The sequence below is a fragment of the Anolis sagrei genome, chromosome 6, assembly GCF_037176765.1.
Source record: "Anolis sagrei isolate rAnoSag1 chromosome 6, rAnoSag1.mat, whole genome shotgun sequence".
Classification (NCBI taxonomy): domain Eukaryota; kingdom Metazoa; phylum Chordata; class Lepidosauria; order Squamata; family Dactyloidae; genus Anolis; species Anolis sagrei.
The window spans coordinates 2,743,086-2,762,661 of NC_090026.1; the positions used below are offsets into that span (position 1 = coordinate 2,743,086).

General features: G+C 49.2%; 1 protein-coding gene across 3 annotated transcripts in view; it reads right to left on the reverse strand.

Annotated features, from left to right (window-relative positions):
- Positions 1-3,450: 3,450 nt before the first annotated feature.
- LOC132777499 (phosphatidylinositol 4,5-bisphosphate 3-kinase catalytic subunit alpha isoform-like) overlaps positions 3,451-19,576 on the reverse strand; it is a 63,832-nt gene continuing 47,706 nt past the window's right edge. For 2 of the 3 annotated variants that reach the window (XM_067469669.1, XM_067469670.1), the window contains exons 17-23: positions 17,405-17,511; positions 17,030-17,151; positions 15,178-15,256; positions 14,808-14,978; positions 10,286-10,403; positions 6,413-6,564; positions 3,451-4,364 (exon numbers count right to left, since the gene is read on the reverse strand). In XM_067469669.1, coding sequence (XP_067325770.1) covers positions 4,079-4,364; positions 6,413-6,564; positions 10,286-10,403; positions 14,808-14,978; positions 15,178-15,256; positions 17,030-17,151; positions 17,405-17,511 — 1,035 coding nt within the window. In that variant the 3' untranslated portion in view covers positions 3,451-4,078. The remainder of the gene's footprint in view (positions 4,365-6,412; positions 6,565-10,285; positions 10,404-14,807; positions 14,979-15,177; positions 15,257-17,029; positions 17,152-17,404; positions 17,512-19,576) is intronic. The other variant, XM_067469671.1, reaches the window with a different exon arrangement.

Here is a 19,576-nt window from a genome sequence, read left to right on the forward strand (position 1 = left end):
GCCTCCACCTTCATAACTCCTCAACAGATGGCAGTACTGGTATGCGGCAGGTACTGGCTTGTTCAGTAGACTCTCCTCTACAGTTCCATTTTGGCAGGAAGCCTTAGCATTGAATGTTTGTGTTGATAAAGTGAAAAGTAATTCCTTCTCCTTCGTAACTCCTCAACAAATGGCAGTACTGGTATGTACCAGGTACTGGCTTGTTCAGTAGACTCTCCTCTACAATTCCATTTTGGAAGGAAGCCTTAGCATTGAAGAGTTGTGTTGTTAAAGTGAAAAATAATGCCTCCACCTTCGTAACTCTTTAACAAATGGCAGTACTGGTATGCACCAGGTACTGGCTTGTTCAATAGACTCTCCTCTAAAGTTCCATTTTGGCAGGAAGCCTTAGCATTGAACGGTTGTGTGGTTAAAGTGAAAAGTAATGCCTCCACCTCTGTAACTCCTCAACAAATGGCAGTACTGGTATGCGGCAGGTACTGGCTTGTTCAGTAGACTCCCTTCTACAGTTCCATTTTGGCAGGAAGCCTTAGCATTGAAGAGTTGTGTTGTTAAAGTGAAAAGTAATGCCTCCACCTTCGTAACTCCTCAACAGATGGCAGTACAGGTATGTGGCAGGTACTGGCTTGTTCAGTAGACTCCCTTCTACAGTTCCATTTTGGAAGGAAGCCTTAGCACTGAACAGTTGTGTTGATAAAGTGAAAAGTAATGCCTCCACCTTCGTCATTCCTCAACAAATGGCAGTACTGGTATGCAGCAGGTACTGGCTTGTTCAGTAGACTCTCCTCTACAGTTCCATTTTGGCAGGAAGCCTTAGCATTGAACGGTTGTGTGGTTAAAGTGTGAAGTATGGAACCCTGCACAGATGATTGGTCAATGTGTTTTAAGCAACGTGCAGTCATTGAATTCTTGACAGCAGAAGGTGTCACCCCAAAAGAGATTCATCAGAGAATGCGAGCTGTTTATGGGGATTGTGATGATGTGAGTACTGTGTGTCGTTGGGCGAGAAAGTTTAAAGATGTTGAGGTGACACCTTCTGCTGTCAATAATTCAATGACTGCACATTGCTTGTCATATTGACTGACCATCTGTGCAGGTTCCATACTTCACACTTTAACAACACAACCTTTCAATGCTAAGGCTTCCCGCCAAATGGAACTGTAGAGGAGAATCTACTGTATGGAACTGTAGAGGAGAGTCTACTGAACAAGGCTGTACCTACCGCATACGTTGCTTAAGTCGCATTGACTGACCATCTGTGCAGGGTTCCATACTTCACACTTTAACAACACACCCTTTCAATGCTAAGACTTTCAATGCTAAGGCAAAATGGAACTGTAGAGGAGAGTCTACTGTATGGAACTGTAGAGGAGAGTCTACTGAACAAGCCAGTACCTGCCACATACCAGTACTGCCATCTGTTGAGGAGTTACAAAGGTGGAGGCATTACTTTTCATTCAACCCTCGTATATCATGTCAAAAGAAAACTGCATCCCTAATACCCAATGGCAACATCAAAAATTGCCTTTTGGATCTTTTTAAGGCTATGGACCCTGTGGATGCAGAATCTGCACATAATTGCATCAGTTGTCAAAAGGCTGCAGGTCTTCTTTCAACTTGCCTTTGGTTTGACTAGAGGTGGAAGTCATCCTGCCTTCCAGATGTTTGGGACTGCAACTCCCAGCACTCATTACTATGCTAGCTTTCTGGATAAATGGGACCTGCAGGCCAAGAAGATACAGACGTAAGTCCAACTGCACTAAGTCGAACTCCTGCCCAGTTTTTCTCTTTACGGAGTGGCCATCCAGTTGCCTTTATCAAGCTCATGATGGTTAGTGCGACAGTCAGGATAATAGGCTTTACTGATGTGTGGATAGTCCCCATTACAAGGATTACATTCACATATCATGATCATCTATAGCTTGTTGTGATGTGTAGGTCTACCTCCATTAACAAGCCATGCCTAAATCACCTGCAAGCCATAACCTGAAACCATGGTTTGTGATGTGCAAGTCTACTCCCATTAACACACCATACTTTTTTTTGTGTCAGGAGCAACTTGAGAAACTGCAAGTTGCTTCTGGTGTGAGAGAATTGGCTGTCTGCAGAGATGTTGCCCAGGGGACACATTGATGTTTTACCATCCTTGCAGGAGGCTTCTCTCATATCCCTGCATGGGGAGCTGGAGCTGACAGAGTTAAACATGAGCCAACAATGTGATGTGGCGGCAAAAAAAGCCAATGGGATTTTGGCTTGCATCAATGGGAGCCTAGTGTCTAAATCTAGGGAAGTCATGCTCCCCATGCTCTATTCGGCCTTGGTTAGACCACGCCTGGAATATTGTGTCCAATTCTGGGCACCACAATTCAAGAGAGATATTGACAAGCTGGAATGTGTCCAGAGGAGGGCGACTCAAATGATCCAGGGTCTGGAGAACAAGCCCTATGAGGAGCAGCTTAAGGAGCTAGGCATGTTTAGCCTGAAGAAGAGAAGGCTGAGAGGAGATATGATAGCCATGTATAAATATGTGAGAGGAAGTCTTAGGGAGGAGGGAGCAAGCTTGTTTCGTGCTGCCCTGGAGACTAGGACACAATGGAGCAATGGCTTCCAACTTCTGCTCCCACAGAAGTTGAGGAAGCAAGAAGCCATGTTGTTCCTTTCTGCTTCAGGTAAACCTTGTCTTAGAGGGCACTAGGAATCTGAGTGAGTGTTTAAAATTAGCTGCTGAGTGTTTGCTTTGTTTGAGAGGCGGGGCAAGGCTCATTGTTCTCAGAGTGAGTCATTGCTTCTTCCTGTTTACCCTATATAAGCCAGGGCCTGTACTCAAGTGGCAGTTGTGCTCCCACAGAAGTTGAGGAAGCAAGAAGCCATTTTGGACTGGATGGCCCATGAGGTCTCTTCCAATTCTTTGATTCTATGATTCTACAAGAAAAGAGATTCCACCTGAACATTAGGAAGAACTGTCTGACTGTGAGCAGTGGAACTCTCTGCCCCGGAGTGTGGTGGAGGCTCCTTCTTTGGAAGCTTTTAAACAGAGGCTGGATGGCCATCTGTCAGGTGGTGCTTTGAATGCAATATTCCTGCTTCTTGGCAGAATGGAGTTGGACTGGATGGCCCAGGAGGTCTCTTCCAACTCTAGGATTCTATGATTCAAACCTCACTCCACTTCTGCACCTGTCACATCAAGACCGTTCTCAGTTCTGAGTTGGAAATTGACACGTAACCTATAGATACTTATATCATGACACATGGGCAGTTTCAGCATCCTGTGATAAATAGAAGTGGGTCAGGGGAAATCTTGAATGACCCCCCGCCCCCCAATATCGTATTTACCGACTTGAAGGAAGAGGTGAAGGGGTCAAACCCAGGTAGGTCCACATTGGGACATTCCCTGACAAACTCCCCAAAGACCCTCTTTTACCCAAAGAAGGAGAGACCGAGAGACACACAGAGAGAAAAATAATCATTTGTTTCCTTTCCTTTCGCATTACGGACATTTTCAAGTATTGCCGTCGCCTTCTTTTCGGACCCCGAAAGGTCCTCGAACCTTCTGTCTTTTGGCCCCGAAACCCTGGCCGCGCTTCCCTCCTCCCCGCAACCCTTGTTCCTCATCGAGTGGGGAGAGAAGAGGGGACATTCAAGTATGGGGTGGCCAGGCAGGGGGTCTTTTTGTGCAGGGCGGAGGGCGGGATTGGCTTCGCGTTGGGTGAACTGGGAAAAAGAACGGAACAAAAACAAGGAGACACATTTCCGGAGGGAAGAGGCTCCTGCTCCCCGGTCGACGAGGGCCCCGATCCATGCCGCGACCTCCTCTGGGTCTCTTCCTTCCTTCCTTCCTTCCTTCCTTCCTTCCTTCCTTCCTTCCTTCCTTCTTTCCTTCCTTCTCTCTTCCTCATCCTCCTCTCCTTTCCTTTCCCTCCAGATCTTTGGATCCCTTCCATGGGCCCCCGAGAGGACTGGGACCCCCTCCGCGGTGTGTCCCCTGCCTCCCTGCGGAGCGTGGCCCCCTCACCCTCTCTGCCTTGGAGGAGGGCCCCTTCCACCACCTTCCTCCCTTCCTTCCTTCCTCCCTCCCTCCTCAGTCGTGGCTGGCCTCGCTCAGGGGCATGTGGCGGATGGTGTGGAAGATCCAGTCCATCTTGGTGGTCCAGCCGCCGTGGTGGGCCTCGTTCATCTGCTTGGTGAAGTACTCCAGCGCCTCCTGCTCCGACTTGTCCAGGGCCAGCGTCTTGCGCAGGTAGGCTACGTCGTCGAAGGATTGCAGCTCCGGCATCCCCGAGCCCAGCATCATGGAGAAGAGGTTGATCAGCAGGTTGGCGTGCTGGCGGATGGTCAGGTACGCCTTGTAGCACATCTCCTGGAACCTGGTTGGGAAGGAAGGAAGGATGGAAAGGGTCACGGAGAAGAAGGGTGGAGACAGGTGCAAACTTGGGCCCTCCCTCCAGGGGTTTTATAATAATAATAATAATAATAATAATAATAATGTATTGTCGAAGGCTTTCATGGCCGGAATCACTGGGTTGTTGTAGGTTTTTTTGGGCTATATGGCCATGTTCTGGAGGCATTCTCTCCTGACGTTTCGCCTGCATCTATGGCAAGCACCCTCAGAGGTAGTGAGGTCTGTTGGAACTAGGAAAAAGGGTTTATATATCTGTGGAATGACCAGGGTGGGACAAAGGACTCTTGTCTGCTGGAGCTAGGTGTGAATCATAGAATCCTAGAATCAAAGAGTTGGAAGAGACCTCCTGGGCCATCATCCAGTCCAACCCCATTCTGCCAAGAAGCAGGAGTATTGCATTCAAATCACCCCTGACAGAGGGCCATCCAGCCTCTGTTTAAAAGCTTCCAAAGAAGGAGCCTCCACCACACTCCGGGGCAGAGAGTTCCACTGCTGAACGGCTCTCACAGTCAGGAAGTTCTTCCTCATGTTCAGATGGAGTCTCCTCTCTTGTAGTTTGAAGCCATTGTTCGGCGTCCCAGTCTCCAAGGAAGCAGAAAATAAGCTTGCTCCCTCCTCCCTGTGGCCACTGACCACCTTGATTAGTATTTAATGGCTTGGAAGTGCCATTAATCTTTTGTTGAGAGGTGATTTGATGTCCCTGATTGTTCCCTCTCTGTTGTTTTGCTGTTTTAATTTTAGAGTTTTTTAAATACTGGTAGCCAGATTTTGTTCCTTTTCATGGTTTCCTCCTTTCTGTTGAAATTGTCCACATGCTTGTGGATTTCAATGGCTTCTCTGTGTAGTCTGACATGGTGGTTGTGAGAGTGGTCCAGCATTTCTGTCTTCTCAAATAATATGCTGTGTCCAGGTTGGTTCATCACCTGCTGGACCACTCCAACAACCCTAACCCTAACACTGAGAACTGGGAAGCCCTGGCCCTTGAGCGCTCCAGCTGGAGGTCAGCTGTGACCAGCAGTGCTGAAGAATGTGAAGAGGCACGAATGGAGGGTGAAAGAGAGAAACGTGCCAAGAGGAAGGCGCGTCATGCCAACAACCCGACCGGGACCGCCTTCCACCTGGAAACCAATGCCCTCACTGCAGGAGAACATGCAGGTCAAGAATAGGGCTCCACAGTCACCTACAAACCCACCGCCAGGACACCAATCTTGGAGGACTATCCTACTCGGACAACGAGGGATCGCCTAAGTAAGTAAGTAACTGGAACATGGCCATACAGCCCAAAAACACACACAACAACCCAGTGATTCTGGCCATGAAAGCCTTCGACGACTGAGAACTCCAGCTGGAGGTCAGCTGTGACCAGCAGTACTGCAGAATTTGAAGAGGCACAAATGGAGGGTGAAAGAGAGAAATGTGCCATGAGGAAGGCACGTCAAGCCAACCCCGACCGGGATGACCTTCCGTCTGGAAACTGCGGGAGAAGATGCCGATCAAGAATAGGGCTCCACAGTCACCTACGGACCCACTGCCAGGACACCAATCTTGGAGGACTATCCTACTCGGACGAGGGATCACCTAAGTAAGTAAGTAAGTAAATGGAACATGGCCATACAGCCCAAAAAACACACAACTACCCAGTGATTCTGGCCATGAAAGCCTTTGACGACTGAGCACTCCAGCTGAAGGTCAGCTGTGACCAGCAGTGCTGCAGAATTTGAAATGTGCCAAGAGCCATACAACCCAGGAAACACACAACAACCCAGTGATTCCAGCCTTCGATGACACATGAGTAATACGTTAGTAAAAGAGGAAGACCACCACCTAGGTTGAATGACTCTCTCAACGAAGCCGCGGCTTGTTCCCTGAGTTTGCAAGACCTGAGCTGACCAAGCTGAGTACTCGGACTATAGGTTCAAGCTACTATAGGGTCAAGCCCACCGGACAGCCAAGAGCAGCAAATCAAGGCGAGGAAGGACCTTTGCGGGAAGGACACACTTGCCAGTTGCCCACCTCTCGAACTCTTTGGTTTTGGTGCACTCCTGGACGCCTTTGCTGATGACGATGAGGAAGTCCTGGGTCAGGACGAAAGGGACGCGCTCCCGCTTGTAGCCAAACTTCTTCTTCTTGTGGTCCAGGAAGTGGCCAAAGTCGATATGGAAGAGCTGCGGGGTGGAAAAGAGATGAATTTTGAGAGGGAGAGAGAGACACCAAGAGAGATGAATAGGAGGAGGAGGAGGAGAAAGGCGGCCCTGCTCTCGTTTCCGCCTTCGTCACAATTATTATTATTATTATTATTATTATTATTATTATTATTATCTTTATTTGTACCCCGCTAGCATCTCCCGAAGGACTCGATGCGGCTTACAAAGGCCAAAGCCTCAAAACACAACATAACAATACACTTAAAGCAAATTAAAAACAACTAAAGCAGTATTAGGCAACAAAGAACCACAAGCAATAAACAATACATCAAACAAGATAAAACTGGGCCGGGCCAGAGTAAAGGGTACAGGATTAAAAGTGCTGATGTGGCAGGTGATATGTAAGGATTATAGGGCAAATGCAATGTGCAGTGTGCGGCAGTCTTAATTCTAATAAAGTGCGTCTGGGACTTGGTAATGGAGATTTCCTAATCTGAGAAGGCACATCGGAACAGCCAGGTCTTCAAGTTCTTTCTGAAGACTGCCAGTGTAGGGGCCTGTCTAAGATCTTTGGGGAGAGTGTTCCAGAGTCGGGGGGCCACCACGGAAAAGGCCCTGTCTCGTGTCCCCACCAAACGTGCTTGCGACGCCGGCGGGATCACGAGCAGGGCCTCTCCAGATGAGCGTAATGAACACGTGGGTTCATAGACGGAGATGCGGTCACGCAGGTAGTCTGGTCCCAAACCATTCAGGGCTTTGTAGGGAAGCACCTGCACCTTAAATTGGGCTCAGAAGATAAACGGCAGCCAGTGGAGCTCCTTGAACAGGAGGGTTGACCTCTCTCTGTAAGGAGCACCAATTAACATCCTGGCTGCTGATCGTTGGACAAGTTGGAATTTCTGAGCCGTTTTCAAGGGCAGCCCCACGTAGAGCGCATTACAGTAATCCAATCTAGAGGTGACCCAAGCATGGACCACTCCGGCCAGATCAGCCTTAGCGAGGTACGGTCGCAGTTAGCGCACGAGTCTTAATTGTGCGAAAGTCCTCCCAGACACAGCTGACGCCTGAGCCTCAAGCGTGAGCGAGGAGTCCAGGAGGACTCCCAAGCTGCCGACCTGTGGCTTCAGGGGGAGTGCAACCCCGTCCAACACAAGTTGCCACCCTATACCCCGGTCAGGTTTACGATTGACCAGGAGGACCTCTGTCTTGTCGGCATTGATCTTCAGCTTGTTCCTCCTCATCCAGATGGACACAGCGGCCAGGCACTCGTCCAACACCCGAGAGGCCTCCTTGGAATTAGATGGAAAAGAGTAGTAGAGTTGTGTGTCATCTGCGTAGAGGTGGCACCTAACTCCAAAACTCTTGAAGACCTCTCCCAGCGGTTTCATGTAGATGTTAAAAAGCATGGGAGACAGAATGGAGCCTTGCGGGACCCCACAGGTCAAAGGCCAGGGGTCCGAGCAGGCATCTCCCAACTTCACCATCTGGGTTCGTCCCTCCAGGAAGGACCGGAGCCACGACAGAACTGTGCCCCCGAGACCCATCCCAGAGAGACGACCCAGAATGATACCATGATCGATGGTATCGAAAGTTGCTGAGATGTCCAAGAGAACCAACAGAGTCACACTCCCCCTGTCCAGCTCTCTACGGAGGTCATACACCAAGGCGACCAAGGCTGTCTCGGTGCCGTGACCAGGCCTGAAGTATGTGTATGTGTATTGTAAGTACAAGTATGTGTGGCGGAGATGAGAGACAGGGCCTTCTTGGTGGTGGCCCCTCGGCTGTAGAACGCACTCCCTAGGGATATTAGATCAACCCCCACCCTCTTAACATTTCGTTAAAAAGTCAAAACCTGGCTTTGTGAGCAGGCTTTCGCAAATGTTGTGTAGCAGATAATTTCCTGACTTTGGAACGACTAGACAATTGCAATCAGATAATGATTTTGGTAATGAGATGCGGAGGATTTATGTTTTTATTGGTTTTATTGTTTATGGAATTTTATGTATGTTATATACTTTTAACTGTTTTTGTATTATTGTGGCATCGAACCTATGTGTTGTTGGGCTTGGCCTCATTCAGAGGTGGCCCTAGGTAATTTTCAACGGTAAGCAAACAGTAATTTGGCGCCCCCCCCCCCCCCCAAACAATCATAGGACGCAAGGGAGCAATGGCTTCAAACTACAAGAGAGGAGATTCCATCTGAACATGAGGAAGAACTTCCTGACTGTGAGAGCCGTTCAGCAGTGGAACTCTCTGCCCCCGGAGTGTGGTGGAGGCTCCTTCTTTGGAAGCTTTTAAGCAGAGGCTGGATGGCCATCTGTCGAGGGTGATTTGAATGCAATATTCCTGCTTCTTGGCAGAATGGGGTTGGACTGGATGGACCAGGAGGTCTCTTCCAACTCTTTGATTCTAGGATTCTATGATTGATATATATTTTCTGTTTGTCGTGGGAGTTCTGTGTGCCATATTTGGTTCACTTCCATCATTGGTGGAGTTCAGAATGTTCTTTGATTGTAGGTGAATTATACATCCCAGTAACGACACTTGCCGCACTTGCTCCCTTGCCTGGCCCGCTTTGGGTCCGGAGGCGTGCCTGAAGACCCCGGAGTGTGCACCAAAAGTCACCTCTTCTCCTGACTTTCTCCTCAGCCATTGGGACCGAGAGAGAGAGAGAGAGAGAGAGAGAGAGAGAGAGAGGTGGTGGAGATGCCCACCTTTCCTGAAGGTAGGCGCAAAATCAAAGGAGGGAGCGGAGGTGGGAGATACCTCCAGCCGGAGGGGCTCTCTCTCTCTCTCTCTCTCTCTCTCTCTTTTGGTCCCAATGGCTGAAGATGGAGGTGCCCACCTTTCCTGAAGGTAGGCGCAAAAACAAAGGAGGGAGCGGAGGCGGGAGATACCTCCAGCCGGAGAGGCTCTCTCTCTCTCTCTCTCTCTCTCTCTCTCTCTTGGTCCCAATGGCTGAAGAGAAAGTCAGGAGAAGAGGTGACTTTTGGTGCGCACGCTGGGGTCTTCAGAAATACCTCCGGACCCAAAGCGAGCCAGGTGTGGTGGCTCCGCCCCCTTGGCCCACCCGCGGATTGGGGAAAGGAGAGCGCTGGGGGATCAGGAAAGGGAGCCGGTCATGGGGAAGGGATCGAACGTGGAGAACGATTGAGCGCCGGCTCTGCTTGCGCACCCGTTGGCCAGGTGGAGCAGGAACGAGAGGGGCGAGGCGAGGCTCAAGTGTCCGGCCCCTTTGGGAAGAGGATCGCCCGGCAGAGAGGCAAGAAAGCCAAGGCTCCCCCCGGACTGTTAGGGCTGTTGTGAGCTGAGGGGGCGCTCCACAAGTGGCGGTCGGGGGGCATTTACAGAGGCGTCTTTGCGCCCCTGGCAAAAAAAAGTGTTCTGCGACCGCTTACTTCGCGTAATGGACGAGCCGCCCCTGGCCTCATATAAGCCGCTCCGAGTCCCTTGGGGAGATGGTGGCAAGGTATAAATAAAGTTTTATTATTATGTATTATTATGTATTATTATTATTATTACGTTCTGTGCAGAATTATGTCTCAGTAGAGAAAAATGCTAATTTTTTTGCGCAAAAAAAAAATATCCTGACTGAAGGATATGCCTTGAAAACCGAGCTCTTTTTGACAACTTTCTCAAAGAGGGGAGAAAAATACTCAAAGTTATTTTTTCTTGTAATAATACAGTTTACAAAGATTTGCATCCTGTGTGTGTGAGAGAGAGGGGAAGGCTAAGCACTCACCTGCCCATCATCCTTGACCATGATGTTGCTGTTGTGGCGGTCTCCGATGCCCAGGATGAAGGTGGCCACGCAATATCCGGCGCAGGAGCGGGTGAAGAGGTCGATGGCAGCATCGTACCTAAAGCAGATGGAGAAATGTATTGTCAAAGGCTTTCATGGTCAGAATCACTGGGTTGTTGTAGGTTTTATCGGGCTATATGGCGATGTTCTAGAGGCATTCTCTCCTGACATTTTGCCTGCATCTATGGCAAGCGTCTTCAGAGGTAGTGAGATCTGTTGGAAGTAGGAAAAGTGGGTTTATATATCTGTGGAAAGACCAGGGTGGGACAAAGGACTCTTGTCTGCTGGAGCCAGGTGTGAATGTTTCAACTGACCACCTTGATTAGCATATAATGGCCTGGCAGTGCCTGGGGCAATCTTTTGTTGAAGAGAATCTACTCAGGAGAAGCTTCTGCAGGAGTCTACCGTGTGCCATGCAGCTGTGGACAAGTCTACATAGGGACCACCAAACGCAGCACCCAACCACGAATCCAGGAACATGAAAGGCACTGCAAACTACTTCAACCAGAGAAGTCAGCCATAGCAGAGCACCTGATGAACCAGCCTGGACACAGCATTATATTATTTGAGAAGACAGAAATGCTGGACCGCTCTCACAACCACCAGGTCAGACTACACAGAGAAGCCATTGAAATCCACAAGAAGCATGTGGACAATTTCAACAGAAAGGAGGAAACCATGAAAAGGAACAAAATCTGGCTACCAGTATTTAAAAACTCTAAAATTACAACAGCAAAACAGCAGAGAGGAAACAAACAAGGACACCTAATCACCTCTCCACAAAAGTTTGCTCCAGGCACTGTCAGGCCATCAAATGCTAATCAAGGTGTTCAGTTGAAACATTCACACCTGGCTCCAGCAGACAAGAGTCCTTTGTCCCACCCTGGTCTTTCCACAGATATATAAAACCATTTTCCTAGTTCCAACAGACCTCACTACCTCTTGCCGTAGATCCAGGCGAAACGTCAGGAGAGAATGCCTCTAGAACATGGCCATACAGCCCGAAAAAACCTACAACAATCCAGATGGAGAAACATTAGAAACACACCCCATTGGGAGTGGCCAGTGCGGGGTCATCTCTGGCCCTGAGGTCAGTTGTACATCAACACAGAATGTATCATTCCCAATATTTAGTTAATTACCACCATTATCACCCCATAAGGGGTAGTCGTATAATATCAACTAGCACTTTCCTGGTAGTCATTGTTGCCATCTGTCATCATTGTAATAAGAACGATTTAGAGCACCTAGGCGCCTGCCATCTGCTGCTAGATTGCACCAGCACTTTCGCCCCTTCCCTGTCCCTCTGTGCCGCACTTTATATCGCTAAGTAGAGCACTTTAGACCTAGCACTTTATTAATGTGCCTTTGAATGTGTGTTGCTGCTAAGTAATTTACGATCATTCACGCTCACCGACGGACTGCTCCTGAAATCTATGCACTTTAAGAACTCGTCTATTGAAGCAGTCGGAATATCCACTACCTCCTGTATCGCTGCTACCCATGTGGTCCCCTGCCCCCTTTTGGGTACTGTTTATGTTATTCTGGTGTAGCGGAGGGGGCAGAAGAGGAGATGACCCGGAGCCTGCGATTGAGAGTGTGGTGGGGAGGGGGGAGGAGGGGAAGGGGGGATGCTGGCAAGAACCAATAAACCTAACAATAAGCGTAGGAGAAAGTAATCTTATGGCTCATAATTGCGGTATTCTTCTGGGGCGCCTTGCAGGGATGGGTCTTGGGGGCACTGCCCTGCAGTGGCTCCGGTCATTTCTGGAGGGTCGTACTCAGAAGGTGTTACTGGGGGACTCCTGTTCAACGCCACAGCCGTTGACCTGTGGCGTTCCTCAGGGTTCCATCTTGTCCCCCTTGCTGTTTAACATCTACATGAAGCCGCTGGGTGAGATCATCCGGAGTTTCGGGGTGCGGTGTCACCTGTACGCAGATGACGTCCAACTCTGTCACTCCTTCCCACCTGCTACTAAGGAGGCCGTCGAAGTCCTGAACCGGTGCCTGGCCGCTGTAATGGTCTGGATGAGGGCGAACAAACTGAAACTAAATCCAGACAAGACAGAGGTACTCCTGGTCAGTCGCAGGGCCGAACAGGGTATAGGGTTACAGCCTGTGCTGGACGGGGTCGCACTCCCCTTGAAGGCACAGGTTCGCAGCTTGGGTGTGACCCTGGACTCATCGCTGAGCCTGGAGCCCCAGGTTTCAGCGGTGACCAGGGGAGCATTTGCACAGCTTAGGCTCGTGCGCCAGCTGCGCCCGTATCTTGGGAAGTCTGACTTGGCCACGGTGGTACACGCTTTGGTCACATCCCGCCTCGACTACTGCAACGCTCTCTACGTGGGGCTGCCCTTGAAGACGGCCCGGAAGCTTCAGCTAGTCCAGCGTGCGGCAGCCATGTTGTTAACGGGAGCTGGACGCAGAGAGCATACAACGCCCCTGCTGTCCCAGCTCCACTGGCTGCCGATTTGCTACCGGGCCCAATTTAAGGTGCTGGTGTTATCCTACAAAGCCCTAAACGGTTCCGGCCCAAAATACCTTTCCGACCGCATCTCGGCCTACGAGCCCACGAGGGCCTTGAGATCATCCGGGGAGGCCCTTCTCTCGGTCCCGCCTGCCTCACAGGCACGTCTGGCGGGGACGAGGGAGCGGGCCTTCTCGGTGGTGGCCCCCCGGCTGTGGAACACCCTCCCTGCTGAAGTTAGACAGGCGCCCTCCTTGATGGCCTTTCGTAGGGGCCTGAAAACATGGCTCTTCGAGCAGGCCTTCAACTGAGTGTATCTTGGAATGACACTGGAATGAACTAGGACTACGAATTTTGGCTATGACCCCAGGACTTGACGAAGCGGATTTTTAGTATAAGTATATGTTATGTTGTATTTGTCTGGTTTGTTTTGTCGTGACTCACTGTACACTGTCTTTCTTTGTTGCTGTTCACCGCCCCGAGTCGCCCTCGGGCTGAGAGGGGCGGTCAATAAATGCAAGAAATAAATAAATAAATAAATAAATTGAGGAATATTGGCTGAAGGGGCCACTTCGAGTTGAAATGAAAGGATGTTATTCTTTCTTACTTAGGGAGACAGGAGAAGGAATACTGAGTCAGAAAGTGGGTGCAGAGTGGAGGGTGAGTCCTGGCTAGGAAGGGAAGGAAAAGGAAAGCTAACCCAAGTAAATCCCTGAAATAAGGAAATACATTTGGAATGAATTGACCCTTGAGTAAGGTATCGGGCCCGATGGGCAGCGTGAGCCTGCCAAGGGAGGAGCAGCCCCGCGTGGCCTACTCGTGCATAAAGCACCTCGCGAGGTGCTTTACGTGCGAGTAGGACACGCGGAGCAGTTGCCCTTGGCTGGCTCACGCGGCCCATCGGGCCTGACGGATAGTGTGAGCCAGCCAAGGGTGGGGCACTATGGGGGGGGGTCCTCCTCCGTGGGCCAGATAAGTGCCCTTGATGGGCCGGAAGTGGCCCGTGGGCCGTAGTTCGAGGACCCCTGGTTTAGAGTATACTCAAGCTGAGCCTGAGACTTTTACATACTGTTACATTTTTGTTCAGGCTTCAGCTATACAGGTGTTCAGAGAGAAGAAGAGAGAAGCAGAGAGAGACAGAGTTTAGAGTGTACTCAAGCTGGGCCTGGGACTTTTGCATACTGTTACATTTTTGTTCAGGCTTCAGCTATACAGGTGTTCAGAGAAAAGAAGAGAGAAGCAGAGAGAGACAGAGTTTAGAGTGTACTCAAGCTGGGCCTGGGATTTTTGCATACTGTTACATTTTTGTTCAGGCTTGAGCTATATAGGTGTTCAAAGAGAGGAAGAGAGAAGCAGAGAGAGACCGAGTTTAGAGTGTACTCAAGCTGAGCCTGGGACTTTTGCATACTGTTACATTTTTGTTCAGGCTTGAGCTATACAGATGTTCAGAGAGAAGAAGAGAGAAGCAGAGAGAGGCAGAGTTTAGAGTATATTCAAGCTTTTGATACTGTTACATTTTTGTTCAGGCTTCAGCTATAAAGGTGTTCAGAGAGAAGAAGAGAGAAGCAGAGAAAGACATAGTTTAGAGTCTACTCAAGCTGAGCCTGGGACTTTTGCATACTGTTACATTTTTGTTCAGGCTTGAGCTATACAGGTGTTCAGAGAAAGGAAGAGAGAAGCAGAGAGAGACAGAGTTTACAGTGTACTCAAGCTGAGCCTGGTACTTTTACATACTGTTACATTTTTGTTCAGGCTTGAGTTATATAGGTGTTCAGAGAGAAGAAGAGAGAAGCAAGGCAGTGTGTGGGCTGACCAAGCGTGACGTACCCATGGCTTATTTTACATATACCACAGTATCCCACTATGGAACCGGAAGAGTGAGGATCGGATCTGAGAAAAGGCAATCCCAACCAATCCTTTTCCAGCCTCTCCGCCCCACTGACCCACAGAATATCCCTTAGGAACCCCTTGCAAGTGGTGCCGCCCCCGACTGACCCTTCTCCCTTGTTCTTGTCCTTCAGCCAGTGGTGCAAGGCATTGCTGTTGAACTGCAGAGCCCCTTTCAGGCCGCCCTTGCACTGGATCTGCATGATGGTGTGGGAGCTCTTGACCACCTCGATGAGCCCCACGCAGTCCCCGATGGACAGGCAGCCATAGGGCAGCATCCTGCAGGAGAGAAAGGGGTTTGGGGGGCTTTCCAAAGACGGGAGGCATGCAACCAGGCAAAACACCCCCAACTGGGAAGAAGGGATACTCTTCTTCTTCTTCTTCCCAGGGAAGGAAGAGTAGCCCGGTCCCAAAGGCAACCCCTGACCCCTTGACCCTGAAGTGTCCGGCCAAGAAGCATCGGAAGTGGCCCTCGTACCGTAAATCCAGCCCTTGGTTCTGCCACATGCTCTCCATAATCCGGATGATCTGCAACGTCAACATGTCCTGCCGAAGATCTGACAGAAGGAAAGATGGGAGTTGAAGTCCAAAACAGAAGGAAAGATGGGAGTTGAAGTCCAAAACAGAAGGAAAGATGGGAGTTGAAGTCCAAAACAGAAGGAAAGATGGGAGTTGAAGTCCAAAACACCTGGAGGGAGGGCCCAAGTTTGCCCATGCCTGTGCTAAAGGCGTTTCTGAATAGACCCGTGATGGCGAACCTATGACATGCGTGTCAGTACTGACACGCGTAGCCATTTCTACTTAAATATGTAACTCCTTAATATTTAGGAAACATTGCAAAAATATTTAATTATTTTGAATATTTAGGTCTTTGGAGGCATCTCAAGACAACCGTGAGAAAGACGATGATGCTCAGCAAAGAGGAAGGCTGTGGAAACATTGGATGGATTCAACCCAGGAAGCCAAGCTGCTGCCCTGGCTTTGCAGGATCTCAGCAACCACGGCTCTTGGAGGGTCTCTCCTTCCCACGGTCCCCATAAACCCATACCAGTTGAACAGCAAATAAGAAATACAACACAAAGTACATCACTCAAGGCAAGACTTGTGAAGGGAGGGAGTTGGAGGGAGGGAGGGAGGGAGGCATCTTGCAAAGAAGAAAGGCAAGCAAAAGGGAGATCAGGAGAGGGCAGCTGACTCCTCTAAAAAATGCCACACCTGTAACTGGCAGCCTGTGGAACTCACTGCCACAAGAGATTGCTCAGTGGGTAATAATTTCCTTTTAGAAAAGTTAGAGGAGTGGAAGGAGAGAAGGAAGGAGAGAAAGGAACGAGGGAGGAAGGAGGGAGAGAGGGAGGGAAGGAAGGAAGAAAAGGAGGGAGGGAGGGAAGAGGAGAAGGAAGGAGTGAGGGAGTGAGGAAGTGAGGGAAGAAGAGAAAGAAAGAAGGAAGGAAGGAGAGAAGGAAGGAAGGAGGGAGGAAGGAAGGAAGAAAAGGAGGGAGGGAGGGAAGGAGAGAAGGAAGGAGTGAAGAAAGGAAGAGGAGAAGGAAGTAAGTAATGAAGGAGTGAAGGAAGAAGAGAAAGAAGGAAGGAAGGAGAGAAGGAAGGGAGAGAAAAGGAAGGGAGGGAGGAGGGAGGGAGGGAGGGAGGGAGGGAGAAAGGAAGGAAGGAAGGAAGAGGAAAAATAAGGAAGGAGTGAAGGAGTCAAGGAAGAAGAGAAAGAAGGAAGGAAGGAGAGAAGGGAGGGAGGGAGAGAGGGAGGAAGAAAAGGAGGGAGGGAAGGAAGAAGAGGAGAGGAGAGGAGGGAGGAGTGAAGAAAGGAAGAGGAGAAGGAAGGAAGTAGTGAAGGAGTGAAGGAAGAAGAGAAAGAGGGAAGGAATGAAGTCCCCCCTCGGGGGTTGAGAAGGGCGGAGTATATATATTTAAAATAAATAAAATAAATAAGGAAGAAAAGGAGGGAGGAAAGGAAGGAGAGAAGGAAGGAGTGAAGAAAGGAAGAAGGGAGGAGTGAAGGAAGGAGAGAAGGAAGGAAGGAAAGAAGGAGCGAAGGAGTAAGGGAAGGAGGGAAGGAAGAAAGGGGAGAAGGAAGGAAGGAAGGAGCGAAGGAGGGAAGGAAGGAGAGAAGGAAGGAGTGAAGAAAGGAAGAAGGGAGGGAGGAGTGAAGGAAGGAGAGAAGGAAGGAAGGAAAGAAGGAGCGAAGGAGTAAGGGAAGGAGGGAAGGAAGAAAGGGGAGAAGGAAGAAAGGGGAGAAGGAAGGAAGGAAAGAAGGAGCGAAGGAAGGAGGGAAGGAAGAAAGGAGGCCCTCCCTTCCCCTTGGTCCCTCCTGCTCTTACCATCTCCGTTTTTAAATATGATCTCGTGGTTCGTGAAGAGCAGTTCAGACATGATGTCGGGATTCTCCCAGTTGAGCCACAAGGGACGCTTGGCCGAAGACATGATCCGGCACTCGTCCAGCCTGGCAGGGAACAGAGGCCGGTCAGTCTTATTCATCCCTTTCTATGCCCCCTTCTCTCCAATATGCAATAAAACTAAGAGAACGTTAACATACAGGTTGAGCCTCCCTTATCTGGAATTGTAGGGCTCTGTGGAACACAGTTTGAGAACCGCTGGTATGAATGCACACCAGGCATGAATGCATATTCTCCGACACGTGACCCATGTCGCGACACCCCCTCAGGTGCAGAAGCAGGTCCCTTGCAAAGCCTTACCGGAGGTTTCCCAGCTGGTGGACGGGGTTCAAGGGGCAGATGAAGCCTTGCAGGGCCTCCATGTAATCCGGCCTCCGCATCTGCTCCACCAGGAATTTCATCTGCATCTTGGGAAAAGTGGGGAGGAGGAGGCAGAAAACACACAGGGCAAGGGCGCCTCTGAGCATCCAGCGTTGCAGGAACCCCCTCCCAGAAGCATTGCCTCCTCTGGAAACTTGATATTAATTATTTCACAGCATGGATGGACTTTAGCCTTTACTGACAAAGCTTGCTACCCTCCCAAAGACATCTCTTGTTGTTCTTGTTGTTGTTGTTGTTATCGTATTTCTTCCTTTTTTATATTAGGAAAATGTATCTTTGTATTTTGACTAATGGTTTGCATTCTTGCTTTTTATGTCTGTTTTTAAGATGCACACTGATTTGAGTGTATGTGTGTGTGTATGTGTAGAACAGGGTGTGAAGATGTCGGTGGTAAAAACTTACTGCCACCTAATCTGTGAAGGAAGCCGGGCAACGATCAATATCAGCTTAGGAGCTATTCTATAAAGGGACTATTAATTACAGAAGGTTTTATTCATTTGATAGCGTAGCGTTTACTCTCTCTGGCTGACTTCACTATTGCAGGCTGTTCAACTTAGGAGAAACTGTATCTGGCAAGGCTTGAGGAAAACAGTAACAAGTTTATTTTAACAGGAGTATAACATGTTTAACTGTTTCTTCAAAAGAGGCACAAATCTTGATTGGTTACATTGGTAAGGTTTCATGAGTAATCTCAGGCACAGACTTCAAGAGGTTTCACAGCAGGCACAGCAGGCTCAAACCCAGCCAAACCTTGATTCTTAACTCAGAATCAACAACCCCCTGTAGCTCTATCACTACCGGGTCCTTCTCTGCAACCACTTTGGTCACCAATTAATTCCCTGAATCTCCATTCAGAGATTCAGTCTTCCCTATAGCACACCGGCTACAGACACATTCCCTGAATCTCCACCCAGAGACTCAGTCTTCCCAGTAGCTCACCGGCTTACTGACTGACTTTTAAAACAGCTGCCCCGTGAAGAGGCAGTTGGCTCCGCCCCTGTTGCTATGGCAACTCAGCTAACGCCAAGCCACCATCTCCAACAAAACATAATCCCCCATACTTACCATCCCAAAACTACTGTTTAAATTACACATAACCAAAGGAATAAAATTTACACATCGTCACACAGGGGTCCTCAAACTATGGCCCGGCGGCCAGATACGGCCCTCCAAGGTCATTTATCTGGCCCTCGCTCAGGGTCAACCTAGGTATGAAATGACTTGAAAGCACACAACAACAACAACAACAACAACAACCCTATCTCATCAGCCAAAACCAGGCCCACACGTCCCAATGAAATACTAATAAGTTTATATTTGTTAAAATTGTTCTTCATTTTAATTATTTGTATTGTTTTAAAGTGTTATTAGCACTACAAATAAGATATGTGCAGTGTGCATAGGAATTCATTCATGGGTTGTTGTAGGTTTTATTCAGGCTATATGGCCTGAAAACAAACAAGGACATCTAATCACCTCTCAACAAAAGTTTGCTCCAGGCATTGTCAGGCCATTATATGCTAATCAAGGTGGTCAGTTGAAACATTCACACCTAGCTCCAGCAGACAAGAGTCCTTTGTCCCACCCTGGTCATTCCACAGATATATAAACCCTTTTTCCTACCTCCAACAGACCTCACTACCTCTGAGGATGCTTGCCATAGATGCAGGCGAAACGTCAGGAGAGAATGCCTCTAGACCATGGCCATATAGCCCGAAAAAACCTACAACAACCCAATGATTCTGGCCATGAAAGCCTTTGACAATACATTGAATTCATTCATGTTTTTTTTTTCCAAATGATAATAAGGCCCTCCAACACTTCGACCTGGCCCTCTCTTTAAATAGTTTGAGGACCCCTGGTGTAGAACTGGGAAGCTCCGGCCTTGAGCGCTCTAACTGGAAGTCAGCTGTGACCAGCAGTGCTGCAGAATTCTAAGAGGCACGAATGGAGGGCGAAAGGGAAAAACGTGCCAAGAGGTAGGTGTGTCAAGCCAACCCTGACCAGGACCGCCTTCCGCCTGGAAACCGACGTCCTCACTGCAGGAGAACATGCAGGTCAAGAACAGGGCTCCACGACCACCTATGGACC